The 20,916-nt window shown below is 58.0% G+C and overlaps 2 protein-coding genes across 3 annotated transcripts in view; both read left to right on the top strand.

The window, feature by feature from the left end:
- Window positions 1-6,964, top strand: part of CLPTM1 (CLPTM1 regulator of GABA type A receptor forward trafficking) — a 29,066-nt gene extending 22,102 nt beyond the window's left edge. Inside the window, exons 7-14 of the mRNA XM_080829183.1 lie at window positions 684-804; window positions 1,376-1,620; window positions 2,354-2,447; window positions 4,372-4,562; window positions 4,822-4,917; window positions 5,211-5,346; window positions 5,933-6,100; window positions 6,208-6,964. Of these exons, the coding sequence (XP_080685309.1) occupies window positions 684-804; window positions 1,376-1,620; window positions 2,354-2,447; window positions 4,372-4,562; window positions 4,822-4,917; window positions 5,211-5,346; window positions 5,933-6,100; window positions 6,208-6,509 (1,353 nt within the window). The 3' untranslated portion in view covers window positions 6,510-6,964. The remainder of the gene's footprint in view (window positions 1-683; window positions 805-1,375; window positions 1,621-2,353; window positions 2,448-4,371; window positions 4,563-4,821; window positions 4,918-5,210; window positions 5,347-5,932; window positions 6,101-6,207) is intronic.
- Window positions 6,965-10,932: 3,968 nt separating this feature from the next.
- RELB (RELB proto-oncogene, NF-kB subunit) overlaps window positions 10,933-20,916 on the top strand; it is a 29,295-nt gene continuing 19,311 nt past the window's right edge. The window contains exons 1-3 of one of the 2 annotated variants that reach the window (XM_080828774.1): window positions 10,933-11,002; window positions 11,989-12,036; window positions 17,244-17,608. In XM_080828774.1, the coding sequence (XP_080684900.1) occupies window positions 10,948-11,002; window positions 11,989-12,036; window positions 17,244-17,608 (468 nt within the window). In that variant the 5' untranslated portion in view covers window positions 10,933-10,947. The remainder of the gene's footprint in view (window positions 11,003-11,988; window positions 12,037-17,243; window positions 17,609-20,916) is intronic. The other variant, XM_080828775.1, reaches the window with a different exon arrangement.

The raw sequence follows: 20,916 nt of genomic DNA on the forward strand, positions 1-20,916 counted from the left end.
TCTCCTCTCTGGAAGCTGGGTGGGAATCCCTGCCAACTCTCAGGACGGGGCGGCTGGGCGGGGGGTGGGGGGGGGGGCAAGGGCGTGGCAGCCAGCAGCCACGCAGCAGGTGCTTAGGCGCTTCCCACCAGCCCCAGCGAGAAGGTCCTGTCACACTGTTCCATCTTCAGACAAGGAGACTTGGCCCAAGTGTCACATCCAGGATGCGGCGGGCCCCAGAGTCCAGGCTCAGCCCGACCCAGAGCAGGCGGCTGATGGTGGGCCCAGAGCAGGAATCCTATGTGGCAGGCTGAGGGCGCTGGGGTGTGAGCCTGTGCTGGCAATTAGAGCCTTCCTTTCTCCCCGGCGAGGGGAGGGATGGGATGGCAGGCGTGGCCCCCAAGCACAGGCCGCATGTGGGTCCCACATCCGTGCTGTCACGAGGCTGGGCTTCGCAGCCTGGCATGTGACCCCGTCCACATTCTTGGGCCTCAGTGTCCTGCTCTGTTACGTGGCTGGGGGGAGGGCGTGGGGAGATGCTGTGGAGGCCGGCCTGGGGATCATCTGGGGTAAGCCCTTGGCCAGCTGTCACTGTGGGGGGTGCCCTTCTGCTGTTACAATGTCACGGGAGACCGCAGGGAGAAGTGGGAAGGTGCCTCGGAGGCCTCCCTCCCCCAACCCCGCCTCACCCCATCTTCCCTCAGAGGGCTGAGGACTATGGGCCCGTGGAGGTGATCTCCCACTGGCATCCCAACATCACCATCAACATCGTGGACGACCACACGCCGTGGGTGAAGGGCAGCGTGCCACCGCCTCTGGACCAGTGTGAGCGCCCCCCCCCCGGGCCCCAGCCCTGACTCCCTGTGCGATCTGCCTGAGTCTCTACCACTCCCGGTCTCCCTGCCTGCTCCCCGCCTGCCCCCCTGGCACTCCTCTGTTTCTCCTCCCTATCCTGTACTTCCCGGTGACCCCCGCACTGACCCCCGGGTGCCCAAACCCATCCTCTAGCAAGTCTCACCTGGCCCATGAGCTGTGACCAACTTTGGAAGTCAGGACAGCGTCCCTGAGAAACCTGGATTCCTAACTTCTCTTACAAAACCCTGATATGTGGCCATCGCAGGGCAGCCATGGGTTGGAGTGGAGCCACAGACAGCCCCTTCAGGTGGGGCCTGTCCGGCCCTCTCTACCCTGTCCCCTCCATGGAGGTCAAGCAGCTCTTCAGCTCCCTGTGGTGTAGCTGAGAAGTGTCCCCTGTTCTCTGGTCTCTGTCAGAGGTCCCCAGGGACATCTGAATCTGCCACCTTTGGCCTTCGAGGCCCAAGGGATGTCTCCACCCTCTTGGGTGCCGGCGGCCTCCAGCCCCGCTGAGTGGTGCCCCTGCCCCACGTGCCCACAGATGTGAAGTTCGACGCCGTGAGTGGGGACTACTACCCCATCATCTATTTCAACGACTACTGGAACTTGCAGAAGGACTACTATCCCATCAATGAGAGCCTGGCCAGCCTGCCGCTCCGTGTCTCTTTCTGCCCGCTCTCGCTCTGGCGCTGGCAGCTCTACGCCGCCCAGAGCACCAAGTCACCCTGGAACTTCCTGGGGGACGAGCTGTATGAGCAGTCAGATGAGGAGCAGGACTCGGTGAAGGTGAGGCAGGACGGGGGCTTTCCAGCCCCTTCCTGGGCTGCACGAGGGGAAGAGGAAGTGGGCCCGCCAGCAGCCTGGGGACCTCCAGCCCAACATTCCTGCCCAGTTTCACAACCTCCCGGGCCCCCTCCCCACAGCAGGCCCCGGCTGGCTCTGGCGGTCCTGTCTCCAAGGCTTTCTGGGGACCTCCTTGTCATCCTTGTCATGGCTTTTCTGTCGGCTCAGCCAGGCCTTCAGGTCTGGACCTGCATCCCTGTCCCCACCCCAGCCTGTCTCCTTGATCCTGGGCTCTGACTCCGAGTCTCTGCTCTCTTTAGCTGCGTCCTTGAATATCTTCTGTTCCCACCTTTCTCTTGGCCTGTGACTGTGATCTGGAGACTCGTCTGTGCCTCCCTGAGCTTGTTTTCGGGGCTGAGTTTCCAGTCCTCACCCTAGCTGTCCCTTCATCTGTCTCGGTCACCTTCCTCTCGCCCTGTCACTGTCTCTCCACCCCCCCGCCCACCCCTGCCTGTCTGCACAGCACTTGCTCGGCCCTCCGTGCCCCTCTGCCTGACCTCACCTGCTGTCCTACTGACTGGCATGCTTTCTCCTTCCCTGGGGCAGCCCCAGGGCTCAGGGCCTCTGAGATCCAGGGGAAGGAGAACGGGGCTGGCTAATGAAGGTGCCGCAGTGGTCAGCTCTGGGCAAGGGCACAGCCGTGCTCACAGGCCTCGCCCCCCACCCCCACCTCCAGGTCGCGCTCCTAGAGACCAACCCCTACCTGTTGGCGCTCACCATCATCGTGTCCATCGTGCACAGTGTCTTTGAGTTCCTGGCCTTCAAGAACGGTAGGGTGGGACTCTGGGGCCAGTGGGAGGCCATGTGGGGCTAGCGATAGGAGGGTGGGGGGTGGGGCCTGCCGTCTATGTGGGGTCTCTCTCAGCCCCACTCTCCAGAGGCCTGAGGAGCTGGGGAAGGTAATGGCCCTGAAACTCCCAGCCCAGAAACTCCCATCCTGCGGGTGTGGCGCCGGGGAAGGAGCTGGCCTGCTGCTCCGGCAGAGGCCGGGATGGCGCCACCAGGAAGCAGGGCCGGGGAACTCCAAGGCTGCGATCAACCAGGGAAGCCCCCGCGCTGCTCCTGCTGCCCTGCACAGCAGGCTTTTCTTTGGGGGAGGCCCCTCAAGGTTGAGTGCATGGGGCCCACCTGAGTGGGGTGGTGACAGCCCTGTCCCCAGAAGGCCCCTAGGTTGCAGAGGCCAGCAGTGCTGATGGCCAGCGTTTGAGGGGGGCCTGGCCAAGTGCCAGGCATTGTTCTTAGCGCCCTCGTGGGTCAGCTTGTGGCGTCCCCATGGCCCCGGCCCCGCGAGGAAGCCTGTTACTGCTTCTGTGCTTGCAGGTGAGGAAGTGGAGATTCAGAGAGGCTAGGGAACTTGCCCACAGTCTCACGGCTCCCAAGTGACAGAGCCAGAATTGGGACCCAGGAGGGGGCTCCGACACCCACTTTCCCCCTCTAAGCCCATGTGGGCCACTTCGTCCTTCCCTCCAGGGGCACGGGTCTGCGGGAGGCCTGTTGCCCTACAGCTTGTGGAGCAGCAGCCCTCATGGGTGTTCGCGTTATTAAGACAATGCTGCCGCGATCGAGCATTACCTTCCAGAAGTTAACATCCAAACTGGACAGTAGGCGGTGCCGCCCACCAGGAGGGAGGGAGTTGTTAGCTGTGCCTGGCCACGCCTGCTGACTTCCAGCCTGGTGGCCTGCGGTCCCACTTCCTTCTGAGAGACAAGGGCACAGAGGGTACGGTCCCTCGCCCGAGGTCACCCAGTGGGGGCCTGGGCCGCTGGTGCCTTTACACCCTGTGCTTGTTGCCTCCGTGGTCTGAGGCAGGACTCAGATCTACCAGCCTCCAGCAGAACTCCATCTCCAGATCCATTCTTCCTAGTCAGGACTTAGGGGGGCTCTAGGAGTGTCCCCGCTGAGGTCTCCTCAGGGCCCGATGGTCTGATGGGGGGTGGGGCAAGCCTGCCGAGTGTGTCGGAGCTCTGGAATCGGAATCACAGTGGGTGGGCGGCCTTGCCTGCCGACGCAAAGCCAGCCCTGTGTGACCCTGGGCCTGGCTCTGCTTCCACAAGGCAGGCATCGTGGTGGGCCGGCCGTGGCCGCCATGGCTGTGGGCGTTGGACAGCGCTGGTACCCGCTTTGGCCCACGGGAGGCCAGGGCTCAGAGACGGACTGCCTGGCCCTGTGGGTGGGGGTCCACCAGGGGCACGGGAAGGAGGTCTGGTTGGGGACCAGACGTCAGGACCTTATCTGTACCCCAGGAGTGTCTGAGGTCCTTCTGGATTTCAGAATGGTGGGCTGGAGGAGCTGGTCTCGAAGTGTACATCCCAGAGCCTCCTGTCCAGGAGAGCATGGCACCAGGTGGACAGCCTGGTTCTGGGGTCGTGCGCACCTGGCTCACATCCAGATTCTGCCAGGGCGGGCTCTGCAACCTGAGGAACGGGGCTTCCCTGACCAGCCTCCGCTCCTGGCGTGTGGCAAGCACAGGACATGGCAGGGGCAACCGTCCCTGTCCCTGCAGCCACCATCCTGTCGACTGCTCTGGTGGTGCCTGTGAGGCAAAGACTCTTCATGGAAGGGGATGGTGGTGTGCACCCCACCCCCTTGGCAGACCCAGTGCCATGTTGGGGTTCTGAGGAGGACGGGACCTGAGGGAGCTGCGGGAGGGACTCGGAGGTGCCCCAGCTCGGCTTCACCCCAACTCTTGTGCAGATATCCAGTTTTGGAACAGCCGGCAATCTCTGGAGGGCCTGTCCGTGCGCTCCGTCTTCTTCGGCGTTTTCCAGTCTTTTGTGGTCCTTCTCTATATCCTGGACAACGAGACCAACTTCGTGGTCCAGGTCAGCGTCTTCATCGGGGTCCTCATCGACCTCTGGAAGATCACCAAGGTCATGGACGTCCGGGTAAGGCCGGGCCACTGTGCTGTTGTGGGGGCCGCTGGGGGCTTGGAATGGGGGTTGTCTGCCCCAGCCAGACCCTGGAGCTGGCCTCTGGGGGTTTCCCAATGCCTGTCGCACTCCCAGGACCAAGGGGATTTTCGCACCAGGGGATTTTTTGGGTCACTCGTGGGGCAGGGGAACTGGGAACAGGGCAGGGGCTGGAGCTGGCGTGGGAGTGTGAGCCAGGGTGACAGCTGACCACGGCCTCCCTCCCTATCTGCAGCTGGACCGGGAGCACAAAGTGGCAGGACTCTTTCCCCGCCCAACCTTCAAAGACAAGTCCACGTACATCGAGTCCTCGACCAAAGTATATGATGATGTGAGTGTCCCCCACAGTGGGCCCCCGGGAGGGTCTCCAGGCACCCACACACCCCAGACCAGGAGAGGGGCAGTGGGTGGGGTCCGAGGCATCTGCCTGACAACTGCCAGGCCTGTCCATTCTTTATGGCCTGGGTCACACCCTCCAGGGTTCCGGGCCTGCCGTGTATACTTCCTGTCCAAGTCCAGAGTTCCCAGGGCCACCTGGAAATTCCCCTGGTCTGGCCTGCCAGACCAGGTGTGGGTGGGTGAGGGTGGGGAGCAGGGGTGCCAGCCCCGCCCTGTGCCCCACAGATGGCGTTCCGGTACCTGTCGTGGATCCTTTTCCCGCTCCTGGGCTGCTACGCAGTCTACAGCCTCCTGTACCTGGAGCACAAGGGCTGGTACTCCTGGGTGCTCAGCATGCTCTATGGCTTCCTGCTGACCTTCGGTGAGCAGCCCCCTGCCACGCTCGGCCCTCCTGCGTGGGCCAGACTCAGCAGCACACGTTCCTGGGTCCACACTAGGTCATGCAGGGGGCCAGCTGGGGTCCTGTCAGCCTGGCCCTGCCCTCCTCATACTCCTGGTCCCATGCGGGAGAGACTCATCCCCAGACGGGGACGACCCCGGGTGGGCAGGGGTGGCACGTGAGGAGCCTCGGAGGGGTGCCCGGCCTAGTGGGCTGGGGAGGACTTCCATGAGGCCATGCATAGTGCATTGCAGTCATTGTCCTCGGGGCCCCTTCAGAGTAGATGAGCCGACAGGCATGTTGCAGCACGTGGCAAGTGCTGCGAGGGGCTGAAGTTAAGGGGGTTGGGGAGACCTCTCTCGGGAGATGGTATGCACATTGAGGCCCGAAAGATGCCCGGGGGGCTGGTGAGGAGGCTGCGGTAAGACTTGCCTGGGCGCGGGAGCGGCAGGGCGGCCAGGGCTGCCAGAGGACAGCGCAGGGACAGAGACCAGATGTGCAGTCAGAGAGGTTGGGGGTCAGGGCACCCCTTCCTCTGCTCATGGGGCTCCTGCCGTCATCACCGCAGGCTTCATCACCATGACCCCGCAGCTCTTCATCAACTATAAGCTCAAATCTGTGGCCCACCTGCCCTGGCGCATGCTTACCTACAAGGCCCTCAACACCTTCATCGACGATCTGTTTGCCTTTGTAATCAAGATGCCCGTCATGTACCGGATAGGCTGCCTGCGGGACGGTGAGGGCTGTGGGGCGAGGGGGGCGCCCGCTCTGGCCTCGGGGCTCAGTCCGGGGCTGCCGGGCGGGCCCCTTCCCTTCACACGGCCCCCCTCGCCCCGCCCCCAGATGTGGTCTTCTTCATCTACCTCTACCAACGGTGGATCTACCGCGTCGACCCCACGCGGGTGAATGAGTTTGGCATGAGTGGCGAGGCCCCGACGGCAGCCGCCCCTGTGGCCGAGGCCCCGACAGCAGCAGCAGCAGGGGCCCTCCCACCCCCACCCGCCCCGGCCCCCACCACAACCGCCGCCGCCGACAGGGAGGAGGCCTCTACGCCCCTGCCCGCCAAGCCCACCCCAGGGGCCAGCTCCGCCAGCGAGCCCCAGGAAGCCCCTCCAAAGCCAGCAGAGGACAAGAAAAGGGATTAGCCGCCCCTGGTCCTCCTCTTCCGCTCCGGCTCCTGGTGACCATCACCCCTCCCCCTGCTGCCCCGGCCCCCGTCGCCTCCCCTCCCTGTCGCCCTTTCCCTGGACAGATCGGGCCAGGGCGGCGGGAGGCCCCCCTCGGGCCGGAGCCCAACGTGTGTCGCAGGGGCCGGGGCAGGCCAGGGCACGTTGTCTGTGGAGGCGCCGTCTGTCCGTATGTTCCTCTGTGTTTCTAGCCATCTCACCCTGCCTGCCCAGCACCATTGGGAATCATGGTGAAGCGACGTGGCGCTGCCGAGGTGGGGGGGCCCGGCGGGGGAGCGGCTGGGGCCCCTCTATGGGACGCCCACGACCATTTGTCATCTTGTCCCTTGTCCCCTGGCCACGCCCCTCCTCCCAGACCGCCGCCCTTTAACACAGTCTGGATTTAATAAATTCATATGGGTGTTTAACTTAAACTCAGCAACCCCCCTCGTGCCTGCCTTCCTCTGCCACCCTCCGGGGGGGTAGCTTCACCCGGGCTGGGGGTGGCTGTCCTTGGGTCTGCGAGGGAGACCTGCAGGGTGCAGGACACAGTAAAGTGGGAGACAGGGACCCCCCGGGGCCAGGCCCTTCTTACCCTTCTCCCCCTCTCAGCAGCCTTCTGAGGGGCTTCTGTAACTGTCCCCATTTTGCAAATGGGAAGCTGTACGCTGGGACCTTCTTGTACAACGAGGCTGTGTCTGGTCAGCCGTGGCTCAGAGCCCTGCCTGTGCCCACTGATTGTCTCCTGGCCTCAGGAGTAGACACCCGCTGTCCTGATCATTTCCCGTCAGAATAACTTGTTCAGTGGGCCCCACACACTGGACACATAAACCTTGCTTCTCTGGGCCTATGAGCTCTCTGGCCAGGTTGCTGTAGAAGTATCGGGGCGAATCCTTAGGCAGAGGGGTGTGCCTGGCTGTAGAGCTCTCGACCTGTTGGGGCAACCTGAGCATCCTTGGGGCTGCCTGCCCTGAGGACCTGGCCAAGACCTTAGTGCATGGTACGCATGTCTTCCCAACTACCTGGGTGCTGGGACTTTCACCCACTTTATAGACGGGACATAGGTCTCTGGGTGTCCCTGTGTTCCGAGGGTCTGGGACCCCGCGTTTCCAGATTTACTGTTTTGGGAGGTGGCCTCATCAACACTGTGGGGAGAGGAGGCCCCGGGGCTGAGGACCACACCAGGCCCCAGCTGCCACCCCGCCCCGCAGAGCCCAGCAGGGAATCCGGGATCTCCTGGGAGGCGTTAGCACACACACAGCCCCGAGCACCACATGTACACACACAGGACAGCGGGCTCCTCCTCTCCTCAGGTAGCCAGGGACCCACTCTGCTCCCTCCCCTGCTCTGCCTCATTTCACAGTTGCCAGCCAGTGCCCTGCCGGGCTTCTGTCCTGCGACTCCAGGAACCAGGGAGGCTCTCAGGCCCCCTGGACTCACTGGGCTCCCCCTCCAGGCACACGTCCAAGACTTTGGCAAAGCCCCTCAGCTATAACCCGCACCCTCATCCCTCAGGAGCCTCACTTCTTCACTCCCCCTGAGAGCACCTGGTCCAGGCTATGCCCTCTTCTCCTGTCCCAGTCCTGCCCCTCCCATTCGCTCAGCTGCCAGAGGGTTTTCTAAAGCACAAATCTGACCCTACTGGGCCTCTGCCCAGAATCTACCGTGGTTCCCAGTACCCTTGGGAGAAGAGGCCAGGCCCCTAACTAATGAGCGAGACCTTGAGGGGATGGGCCTAACCCCTACACCCTGGTGCATCTCCCTTGTTTTAACCTGACATGATTGCTTACCTTCTGGCTCTAGACCCTGCTCTCCCATTACCTGGGACACCTTTGGGCACATAACTTTACCTTATCCTATGTGTCCTCCACATTGTGGTTCCAGTGTCTCTTCTTCCAGGAAGCCCTCCCTGACCACCTCATCTGGGACCCCCAGCTCCCTGAGCTCTCACACCCCAGCCCTGCCCGTTATGGGTCATGGCTGCCTGGAGACAGGTTATTCTCTGCTGGACTGAGCCTCGTGAGGACAGAGCCAGAGCTGTCTCAGTCACTGCTCTGTCCTCTGGGAATGTTTGCTGAGCACATGTTTGCACACTCCTGACTTTGAAAGACATATACATCCAGAAGCGTGGACCTTGATGAGGCCTGCATTTACACACTGGCAGAGAAACCAACATGCAGTCACTCCACACATTTTTCCTGAGCCCCTCCCATGCACGTTGCCCTGAGCTGGTGGGCGGGGGGGGGGGGCGTCTGCTTACACAGCAGGGACCAAGACAGCCTAGGCTTGCCCTCACAGGGCTCAAAGCCCAGCAGAAGCCCCAAGTGCTGAGGATTTCTGAACTGTCCCTCCAGTTATTCACCCAGTAAACAGTGGGGAGGCCCGATGTTTGCAAGGGGCAGGGGGGCATCAAGTGGGATCCGGGTCCTATTACAGGAGCTGCAATTCGATGTTCCTTACCAGAGCCAAACTCCAGTCTAAGGATTGTTTGTGGTTTGCTTCATTTATCAAATGTAATGTTATTCAGTGTCCCCATCCCCTGACAGGCATTCTGTCCTCTGGCCCACTACTTCTCAGCCTCCTTGTTCCCTGAGCGGGCCATGCGTGTTCCCACCTCAGGTCCTTTGCACTTGCTGTTCCCTGTGCCTCACACACTTCCCTGGATAGCCACATAGACCCTTCATCATTTCAACTTCGCTCAGCGTCATCTCAGACCCTCCCTGAACATCCTCCTCCAAACCGTATCCTCTAGACCCAATCCATATATTCTGCTTTATTCTGTAATGCCGTCATCACCACCAGACTTATGTATATATTTGCTTCTCTCTTTCCATTCGTCTCGCCCACCTTGAATTTCAGTGATGGCAGGGGCTTTTGTTTCTTGGGTTCTTTGCTGTGTCCCTGGCTTTTGGAATAGTACTCAGCACATGTAAGAACTATATGCAAGTGTCTGCTATTTTTAGTATCTCAGTTAATCCTCACAACCATCTTATGACAAGACCCATTTTACAGACGGGGAAACCGAGGCTCAGAGAGATGAAGTCAGTTGCCTGAGGTCACATGGCTGGTAAGTGGAAGACCTACGTTTCCTGATTCTGGACCCTCACATCATCACCTCTCTTGCAGTGCTCTTGTCCAATGCAAGACTACAGCCTGCAGGCCGAATCCAGCTTTTTCTAGTATTTGTGTGATTTTTACATGTTTAAGTGGTTGGGGAAAAAAAAAAAACCTCAAAACTATTTCCTTTGACATAAAAATTTGATACAAAGTCCAGATTTCAGTGTCCATAAAATGTCGTCGTATTGGAACAGGGCCACACTCATTGTTTCTGTGCTGTCTTTGGCCACTTTTTGTGGAAAAAATTTGCTCGATATTTTGCTGTACGGCAGTAGTTCTCCAGCTTGGGTGTGAGCTTTCTGCATCCCCTGAAGGGCTTAGGGCCACACTTTGAGACTGCAGCTGTACACGGTTCTGCTTCTCACAAGCAGACAGCCGGCCTGGCTTGGTGACTGCTCTGACCTGGCACACGACAGGTGCTCAATACGTGCATGCAGAATGAACCCATGAGGCCGTATGGTCATGCATGGAGAGACGAGGTGGACATTTTTAGGGAAGCAGACACAAGATGTCAAACCTTGGCTCTCTCTGGTCTGAGAGTGTTGGGCATCCAAGTTGGTTATTGGACACCTACTGTGTTCCAAGGACTATCCTAGGCGCTAGGGTTAGAGCAAGGAACAAAGCAGACAAAACCTAAAACTAGCATTCTAGCCATAAACGTTTAAGTATCTTCAACCCCAATTTACAGTTGAAGAAACTGAGGCATAGAGAGACTGGTTTTCCTAAAGATTATTACTACCAATGGCAGCTGGAGCCCTGGCAACCTCCTGATCCCAAAGTTTCCCTTACAGCCAGGGAAACAGCAGGTTCAGCTCCCGCTGGCAGACCTGGGGGGTGGGCCTCAGTTTCCCGACTTGTTCCATGGGTACGACGTGAGTGGCCCTAAGCAAGCCTCAGTCGTCTCCGCCAAAGCAATGGGCAGCGGCACGGGTCCAACCCCTCCCGTGCGCCCGGCCTCCCCTTCCCGGCCGGCCCCGCCCCCGCGGCCACGTGACGCGTGGGGGTTTTCCCGTTCCCCCCTAGCGTGACGTCACGATGGGGTGCGGGCCAATGGGCGCGCAGGCCGGCGGCGCCGGGGAATTCCGCCGCCCCGCCCCCGCCCGCCGCCCGCCCGGCCCGGCCCGGCGCCCCCCGCAGCCCCGGGCGCCGCGCGTCCAGCCCGGCCTGCGGCCCCAGCCCCTGTGCCATTCGTTCGACCCGCGATCGTCCTCCGGACCGTGCCGCCTGGCCGCCCGGCCTGCCCGCGTGTGTGTTTTGATCTGGGCCGGCCTCCGGGCCGTCCGTCCCCACTGGTCGGGCCATGCCGAGTCGCCGCGTCGCCAGACCGTCCGCTGCGCCGGAGCTGGGAGCCTTGGGTAAGCGGGACCCGGGTTCGGGAGAGAAGTCTGGGGCGGGACTGGAAATGCGGGGGTTCTGGGGGCCCGGAGTAGTTTGGGTGTTCCTACAGGAATCTAGGGGCTTTGGGGGACGAGGCTGAGGGTTCCAGGGACACTGTATCAGAGGGAAGGAAGGGGGCAGAGGATAGTGACGGGGTCCAGCCCAAGGTAAGAGGGAGGCGTCCCACTACAGAGTGAGAAGGGGGCGGGGCCTGACCCTGAGGCAAAGGAGGGGGCGGGCCCGACTCCGCGGGATGGGGGCGGGGCCTGGCTCAGAGAAGGCGGGGCGGGAGCCGCTCCTGAGGGGTGGGGGCGTGGCCAGCCTCGGAGAAGGGGGAGACGAGAGAGGGGCCAGACTCAGAGTGGGCGAGACTGCGGGCCTTGGCTCACCGAAGGGGGCGGGGACTGACTATGAAAGCGAGAAGGGGGCGGAGCCTAACTCTAAGAAGGAAGCAAGGTCCTACTCGGGGTAAGGGGGAGGGGCCTAACTCTGGCAGGGAAAAGGGGGAGGGCTTGTTCCGAAAAAAGAAGGGCGGGGCCAGACTCGGAGAAGAAAGGGGGAGTGGGGCTCGCTTCAGGAGAGGAGGGGCAGGGTCTGAGAGGGAGAAGGGGACGGGGTGACACTGAAAAAGTGAAGGGGTAGGGTTGACCCTGAGAGAAAGGACGGGGTGGGGGCTTTCGTAACTGAGGTTGAGACGGGCCCCTCCAGACCCGACCTTAAGGAAGAGAAGGAGCCGGCGGCCTGAGTGTGATGCAGGCTGGGGAGAATGACAGAACCTAGGGATTCGGTCCATAAGTTAGAGAAGGAAGCAAGGCCAGATCCTGCGGGCGTTAAGGGTGAGGGGGTGGGGGTGCCTGATCCGAGGGGGCGGGGCCAGGAGAGGAACGGGGTGGGGCCTAGGAGACTCGGGTCCTCCCGCTGCATCTCCATCACCTCCTGAGACTTGCCTCCCTCCCTGCTGCAGGGTCCGCGGACCTCTCCTCGCTCTCGCTCGCCGTTTCCAGGACCACGGGTGAGCAGCCCACCACAGTTCCGGCCCACCCGCGCGCTCAGGACGGGGGAGGGGGGAATCCTGTGGAGGCGGCTTTGGGCACACCTCTGTCTGGGGTTTCACCCAGGGCCACCTCAGCTTTCCTCCGACCGCCTGTGTTCGTCCCTGCGGGATGAGATGGGGGCCCCAGGTGCCCCTACTTCCCGGGTGGTTAGGAGCTGGACAGGTAGAGCTAACCACCTATTCGCCCTGTAAGAGGAGTCCTCTTTATAGATTGGCCATGGTAGTGCAGAGGCTTAAAAATGACCTGCCAACGCTGCCACCTCCTTGCTCTGTGAATACCTGCAAATCTCTTCTCTCTGGGCCTCAGTTTTCCTCATCTGTACAGTGGACATAATATCAGTGCCTCCCTTTGTTGGGGGATTGAGAGGATTCAATGAGCTGATACAGGCAGACTTTCAAAGCAGTGTCTGGCACACAGTAAAGTCTCAATAAGCATTAACTGTTCACAGCTGTTATGATGATGATGATGATGATTACTATTACTATTGTCAGATTGCCTATAACAGTGGTTCTTAAACCTTTGTGCTCTGGAGTCACCCAGGGAGCTTGTTAAAACAGGTTGTCGGGCCCTACCTCTAGAGTTTCTGATTCAGTAGGTCTAGGATCAGCCCCGAGAGTTTGCATTTCTGGCAAGTTCCCAAAAGATGCTCAGAACCACTAGTCGGGAAGGTCCCTCAGCCAGTGTCGTCCAAAATTCGGTGCTGCCCAAGAAAATGCAAAATCATGGCCAAATGACAACATCCTCTCTCTTGTAAATCTGCTGGGATTAGGAGGGCAGGAACTGAGTCCTGTTACCATGAAGACTCAGCCCCTAGTGGGCTGGGGCTGGGCCTTGGTCTGGAGGTAGAATCCTGGGATGGACCCTAGCAGCTGGCCTGGCCATGGAGGAGGCTCTGCCGGTTTTCTAACAGGTCTGAGAGTGTGGACAATGGGGAAAGGTGGGGCATGGTGCTGGGGACAGGTACTGCCCACGCACTGGTTCTGGGCAGGAAAAAGGCTGAGGTTTTTTCTGGCCCAAGATCTCTGGTTTCAATTGAGAGTCATTTGTGATGTCATCTCTTCAATAAATATTTATTGAACGCCTGTTCTGTACCTCGTCCTGTGCTGGGCAGCACTGGGGACTCGGCAGTGCCTGAAACAACCTAACTCCACCCTCATGGGTTCCTTACCTGGATGTGGAGGCCAGGCCCTTAGGCAATAAATTAAATGTGGGATTACCAAATGTGATAAAGGCTCCAAAGAAGTCTCGGGGTCAGTGAAATCTAACAGCAGGGTAAGGATGGGAAAACTAAATGCTGTGACTGAGTGGGAGGGAAACATCTCCCTCATTCTGATGGGCTAGACGCGTAGGGTACCCTGGATATACGGTGGGGACAGATAAGAGTCCCGTAACATAATGTCATGCCAAATCCTAACCAGTGCCAATAAAATGATAAAACAAAGGTATGCAACTGTGAGTGACTGGAGCTATCTTAGGGACCAGGGAGCTGTCTTAGATAAAGTGGTCAGGGAAGACCTAACTAGTAGGTAACATTTGAGCAGGGACCTGAAGGAGGAGGAGGGGGGAGGACGCCTTGCAAAGAACTGGAGGAAGAACATTCTGGCAGAGAGCAGGTTGTGCTAAGGCCCTGAGGCAGGAAAGACATGGCTGGGGTTCTGCCTGCGTGCGGCCCATCCTGGCTGTCCCTGGATGGTGGCACATCTGTGTGGGAGGTCAGGATGAGATGGAGTGTTATTTGAGTTGAACCCTAACTAAGGAGAAGTTCCCCATGTTTGCTGGCTGAAAGAGAATTTTTTCCCCCAAAGATTTATTTATTTGCTTGAGAGAGAGAGAGAGTAAAAGCAGAGGGAGAGGGAGAGAGAATCCTCCGGCAGACTGTTTGCCAAGCAGTGAGCCTGACGCAGGCTGGATGGATCCCAGGTCCCCCGGGATCATGACCTGAGCAGAAATCAAGAGTCAGCTGCTCAACTGACTGAGCCACCCAGGCGCTCCCGGAAGGAGATTTTTAGATAATAATGCTCTTAACTAAGCTTTATGGAGGGGCTAGGGCAGTCAGACATGGTGCTAAGCAGTTTACCTGTGGGATTCTGAATCCTCGTGTTCACACCTTGAGATGGGAGCTCAGACCTCATTTAAGAAAGACTCAGAGAGGTTGAAAGACTTGCCCGAGGCTACATAGTGAGCGTGTGACAGGTAGGATTCCAACCAGCATCTGTGTGACTCTATCCTCCGTGCTCTGAAAGCAGGTCCGCTACCCTCTTCATTTTAGAGATGGGAGCCTGAGGTCTAGAGAGGGAAGGCGGGTTGGTCACCCAAGTCCATAAAAAAATGTCCCCCAGCACTTGATCTGCTGGCAGCCAGCATTTATGCAGGGCCTACTATTCTAAGCAGTTCCAAGTGCTTCCCACGTATTAGCTCATTTAATTTTCACAGCAGCCCAATGAGGCATTATCACTATGTCCGTTTTACAGATGGAGAAACCAAGGCAAAAAGGAGTTAAGTGGAGGGGCTTAGGGCCCTCCAGTTAGGAAGTTGCACAGCCAGGATTTGAATTGAGGTAGTCCAAACTTCAGGCCACTGCTGCCCGGGCCTCGGTTTCCCCCCGCAACCTGGGCAAAGTCTAACTCCTCTTCGGGCCCACAGGTCATCCAGCATGGACGCCTAAGAGTTTTTCCCAAATTTAGTGACCGGAGGTTGGCCCTGCCAGGGATCTACAGCCTGTCCCTTCTTCTGTCCCAGCCTCAGTGTCCCCAGCTACCCGGTGGGGGTATCTTCCCTACCCTGCTGACTTCACAGATCACAGGAGATAAGGGGAGCTGGAAAACTGCTTTCTGAGGAGCAAAGGTCTGGCTGCCAGGAGCCACTCCCCGAGAGTGGAGGAGGAGGACAGGTCAGGGAGCAGGGCAGGCTGGCGTTGATCCGTCTGTGGCCAGCGGCTGGGGCAGGTGACCCTGAGAGGGGCTCTGGCCCCGGCCTGCCCCGTCTCGCTGTGTGACCCCAGGCCGGCCTGCTCGCTCTGGCCTTCCCATCGTCCTGTCTATAGAATGACGGGAGGTTTGTTTCAGTTTCTCCGTGGCCCTTTTCAAGACTGAGCTTTCCCAAGGAGATGATGAGGGGCTTCCCCAGCCTTTAGAATCTTAGCTGTTTAATTTTTTTTTCCTGGTCATAAGATCCTTGGCTTCCCTGGGTCCTCAATGATGCCTTTGAATTCCTGGCCTCAATGTTTTTTTATTTATTTTATTTTATTTAAAGATTTATTTTATTTATTTGACAGAGATCACAAGTAGGCAGAGAGGCAGGCAGAGAGAGAGGAGGAAGCAGGCTCCCCGCTGAGCAGAGAGCCCTATGCGGGGCTCAATCCCAGGACCCTGGGATCATGACCTGAGCCGAAGGCAGAGGCTTTAACCCACTGAGCCACCCAGGCGCCCCCTCAATGTTTTTTTAGAAGGCGCTTGAGGGTCCCCTGACCCTGGGACCCCAATATTGCGAACTGAAGGGAGGGTAGCCCAAGAGGGTGCAGTCGGGCTTGGGGTTTGGCACCCCAGCGAGCCAGAGCCCAGTTTCCCTGGATGGAGGAAGAGAGAAAGGGGGAGGGTTCCAGGCGGGGATGGGGTTGGGGAATCTGTCTTAAAAGATGAAAGTCTTGACCGCTTTCTGGACCTCACCTTTCTCTTTCTCTTTCTCTTCCTTCCACAGATGAACTGGGTAAGTATCACAGGGCAGGTCCCGGGGAAGGGGTGGGGGTTGGCGAGATGTCCTAGTGCTCACAGGGCGGGATCTGGGCCTTCTTTGCTGTTGGGGACTTTAATGTTTCTGTTCCCAAACTTCCAGCAGTACTTGATGCTTAGAAAAGCCTCCCCACATCAGCTGCCCTTAGTGTTACCATTACCGCGAGCACTGGGTCGTTTTCTCAGTGAACTCTATGGAGCACGCCCTGTGTGCTAGGCACCCAGTTCAGCCTCGAGCCAAATGAGGTCCCTACCCTCCTGTGAGCTGACCCTCTGGTGGGGGGCGATAGTAGGAAAAGGGAGTAAATGAACAAGATCATGTCAGATCGGGCTGAGGCTATGAAGGAGATAACGGGAAGAGGAGCCAATGGCCTGGGAAGACACACACTAGGTAGGCCTTTCAGAAGAGGTGACATTTGAGCTGAGACCTGAAGGACAGAGCCAGAGCGGGTTGAATGAGGGGAAGGACGGAATAGGCAGGTGGAGAGTAGGCACAGCACCCCCAAAGAGGGCCAGGCCTTGCTGGGAGCAAGCAACAGAAAAGAGACTGGAGCAGGGCGAGAGGTGGGTGGGGGTTTGTTGGCTGGAGGCCAAAGGCCCAGGACAGGAGGGGGCCAGTCCACACAAGGCTCTGTGGCAGGGGGTCAGGGGTGTGGGTTTTTGTTTTGTTTTTTTTCCTGAGATGAATCGAGTTTGGGGAAGGTGTTATATGGAGAGGTTGTTGACTTTGAGTCTTAGGGGAGATGGGAGCCATGGGAGGTGTCTGAGCGGAGTGGGGACAGGGTCTGACCTAAGCTATGTCTGGCTGTGTGTGGGGGACTTGGAGGAGGCCAGAGGGGGAACAGGAGCAGTGGTTCAGAGGGGAGATGGTGAGCGTGGACCAGAATGGAGCCGGGGGTGTGGGGAGCAGCGGTGGGAGTGTAAACATGTATTTGAGGTAAGAGGCAGAAGAGGTTCAAGGGTGGGGACAGATGTGGGATCATGAGCAGCTATGCGGGCTTCCAGCTTGGGTACTTGGTGAAGGGGCGGTGCTGCTTTCTGAGGTGGGAACTGCTTGGGGGGTTGTTATTATTAACTGCCCCCCCCGGGGGGGTGGGGGAGAAGCAGGGACAGGGACAGCTGTCACCTGGCCCTACCTTTATCCAGGTGAGAGGGGATGGAGACATGATTTCAGGCACTGTTAGGGAGGGGAGTGTACATGAGGGTGCAGGAGGAGAACCCAGGCCGCCCGGGTTTCTGGCCTCGAGAACTGGGGAACTGTTCGCAAGCAGGGTAGGGGCTTTTTTGGGGTTGGGAGCCGAGCCCTCACCCACCCCGCCCGCACTCGGCCCACAAGGAAGATGTCTCGAAGAAATGAGTGGATGGGGAAAGGTGGGGCGGCACAGGTCTTCGGGGGGTCATCAGGCCTTTCCTTCTATCATCTGCGTCACCCCCAGTTTTTGCTTCTCCCGCAGAGATCATCGACGAGTACATCAAGGAGAACGGCTTCGGCCTGGAGGGGGCGCCGCCGGGCCCGGGGGAGGGGCTGCCGCGCCTCGTGCCTCGCGGGGTGGCCTCCCTGAGCACCGTCACTCTGGGCCCCGCGGCGCCCCCGCCCCCGGCCACGCCGCCGCCCTGGAGCTGCCCCCTGGGGCGGCTCGTGCCCCCGGCGCCGGGCCCCGGGCCGCGGCCGCACCTGGTCATCACCGAGCAGCCCAAGCAGCGCGGCATGCGCTTCCGCTACGAGTGCGAGGGCCGCTCGGCCGGCAGCATCCTGGGGGAGAGCAGCACCGAGGCCAGCAAGACGCTGCCCGCCATCGAGGTGAGGCCCGGGGCGGGGTCTCGCGCCTCCCCCCTCCACCCCCCGCCACCTCCCCCGCCACCCCCCCTGCCACCCCCCCTCTCCCCCCGCCGAGATTCGAGCGCCTGCATTGCTCGTGTATTTCATGGTGGTTATCATTATTGCCGTTGCTATTGTTGGAGCGGTTCATACTCTCACTCGGCCTCAGGTTCCAAAGGACATTCCAAGAAAGGCCTCCTTCCGGGCATTGGCAGTATTGATCAAAATTATCATTCCCCTGAAAGGCAGGGTAGCTAGCCTCCTGAGTAATTGGAGTGGCTGGGTTTGAATCCCTGTTCTGCCATTTACCAGCACGGCAGCCTTGGAGTGGTTATTTGGTCCCTCTGTGCCTCAGTTTCCTTCTCTACAAAATGGGATAATAATAATAATAATAAAAATAACAATAACAGCTAACCACGGGGGGTTGTCAGGAGGCGTGAATGAGTTAATGACACATGTCAAGGGCCTCCAGCATGGTATGTGCTCAGGAGAGATGAACTGGGGTTAGGATTATTGCCATCGTGACATAGGCCTGGCCATTCTGCTTCTAGGAAATTGGCGATGTGGATAAGCCAGCCTTTGGGCAAAAAGAGGGGTGTTCAAGAGATCCCCCGCAGCCTTGTTATGTAAAGAGTTGGAAACTGTAGAGTTAATCAGCAGCTGGTGGGGTAACCTGTGCACATCTATACACACACTGGAATCCTGCACAACCACGAAAACTGTCTGTGTGTATGCCGATAAATAGAAATGCATTCGGTGCACACAGAGAGATTTTTAAATGAAGCTGTCCCCCAGGTACTGATGTGGAACCATCTCCAAGATATATTAATAAACCAAAAAAAAAAAAAATCGAGGCACAGAACCCTTTGTAGGGGATTATACTACTTTCGGTGTTAAAATGGGGGGAAAAATAAGATTCTGTATTTGTATTTGCTGGTATGTGCCTCCAGAAACTCCGGAAGGGGAAAAAAAAAAGTCATGACTTTTTGGGGTTGGGGTAGTGCTGAATGGATAAGGTGCAGGTAAGGCTTTTCACTACACGCATCTTTATTTTGCTTTATAGTTTTGAATCATATGGCTCGAAACTTTCCAAGATGTCAATTAATTTAATTCATATGTATTAACAGAATTTAAATTAAACTGAACAAAAGTCCACCACTCCTGTCCCCAGGCCCCAGGTTCCCTGCGCCACCCCCACAGAGGTGACCTTTTCTTTCTTTTTTTTTTTTTTTAAGATTTTATTTATTGGACAGTCAGAAGGAGCACAAGCAGAGGGAGGGAAGAGGGAGAAGCAGGCTCCCGGCTGAGCATGGAGCCCAATGTGGGACTCGATCCCAGGACCCCAGGATCGTGACCTGAACCAAAGGGAGGTGTTTAACCGACTGAGCCACCCAGGTGCCCTGGTGACCCTTTAAAAAAAAAAAAAAGATTTATTTATGTATTTGAGAGAGAGAAAGAGCACACACATATAGGCACCTGCCGGGGGTGGGGGGAAGAGCAGAGGGAGAGAGAGAGAAACTCAAGCAGACTCCACACTGAGGATTAGCCCAAAGTGGGACTTGATCCCACAACCCTGAGATCATGGCATGAGCTGAAACCAAGTGTCAGACGCCCTGCCAGCTACATCCCCAGGCACCCCCAGAGGTGACCATTATTTTTTTTTTTTTTAAGATTTTATTTATTTATTTGACAGACAGAGATCACAGGTAGGCAGAGAGGCAGCCAGAGAGAGAGGAAGGGAAGCAGGTTCCCCGCTGAGCAGAGAGCCCGATGCGGGGCTCGATTCCAGGACCCTGGGATCATGACCTGAGCCGAAGGCAGAGGCTTTAACCCACTGAGCCACCCAGGCACCCCTAGAGATTACTTAAAAACAAGAATCTGGGATGCCTGGGTGGCTCAGTCGGTTAAGCGTCTGCCTTCAGCCCAGGTCATGGCTAGGATACAAGGTCCCGCATTGGGCTCCGTGCTCAGTGGGGAACCTGCTTCTCCCTCTGCCTCCCGCTCCCACTGCTTGTGCTCACTCTCTCTCTCTCTGACAAATAAATAAATAAAATCTTCTAAAAATAATAAATAAATAAGTAAATAATAATAAAAAATCTAAAAAAAAAAAGAATGTGTCTTGGGCACAGCTAACCTCAGCGGGTCTAAAGCTGTCCCCTTCTCTTTCGTTGAGCCCCGTTGCGCGGGTGGGTGCGAGCCCGCTGGGCAGGTCCTCCGTTACTGGGCCTATTTCGAGCAAACCTGTAGAGAACGACTCGGTTCATCTATTATTTCCCTCCCGTGAGCAGTTCGTACCCACGGCTGTTTCTCCTAGCTGGTGTCTGAGACGCCTGGTTCCTTGCGCCTCCCCGATATGGAGCCTTCGTGTGCTTCTGGATCTTTGCCCAAGTGTTTATTGAGTCTGAATTGTGTACTAATCACTCCACGAGCCCCGGCTTCCGGCCCAAGCTACTCCGTGGCCATCAGCTCCCAGTGTCCTCTGAGTTTCCCCCACCAGGCGGCCAGAGGGGCCCTGCTGAGTTATACATCTGCTCTTCTCCTCTGCTCAGAACCCTCTCTTGGCTCCCTAGTGCCCTCAGGAGGAAGCCCAAGCTCCTCCCTGCGCCTCTGAGGCTCTCACTCTCTGATCCTGCTGCCAGTTCGCACCCAGCCCCTCCTCACTGGCCACCCTCTAGCCACTGGGCCTTTGCCCATGCTTTTCCTCCTCGCTGCCGTGCTCTCCTCCTGAAGCCTGGTCACCTCGTCCTCACCCGTGAGGCTTCAGCCTGCTTCCAGGAAGCCTTCCCTGACCACCCTCCCCAGGTCCAAACTCTTTTATATAAGGTCTCCTGCTTCCCTCCGCCTCTCCCTTGATGGGTTTTGTCCTCATAGGTTTATTTGGGTGTTGAAAGAGCAGCCCTGTCCTTCCCCCACCCTCCAGGAAGCAGTCAACATAGTGGTTACAAATACAGATTTCAGAGTCAGAAAGATGTGGCTTTTTTTTTTTTTAAAGATTTTATTTATTTATTTGACAGTGGGGTGCCAGAGTGGCTCAGGGGGTTAAAGCCTCTGCCTTCAGCTCAGGTCATGATCCCAGCGTTCTGGGATCGAGCCCCGCATCGGGCTCTCTGCTCCGCTGAGAGCCTGCTTCCTCCTCTCTCTCTGCCTGCCTCTCTGCCTACTTGTAATCTCTGTCTGTCAAATAAATAAATAAATAAATCTTTATTTATTTGACAGAGATCACAAGTAGGCAGAGAGGCAGGCAGAGAGAGAGGAGGAAGCAGGCTCCCTGTGGAGCAGAGAGCCCAATG

This window comes from Martes martes (genome assembly GCF_963455335.1).
Source record: "Martes martes genome assembly, chromosome: 17".
NCBI classification, from domain to species: domain Eukaryota; kingdom Metazoa; phylum Chordata; class Mammalia; order Carnivora; family Mustelidae; genus Martes; species Martes martes.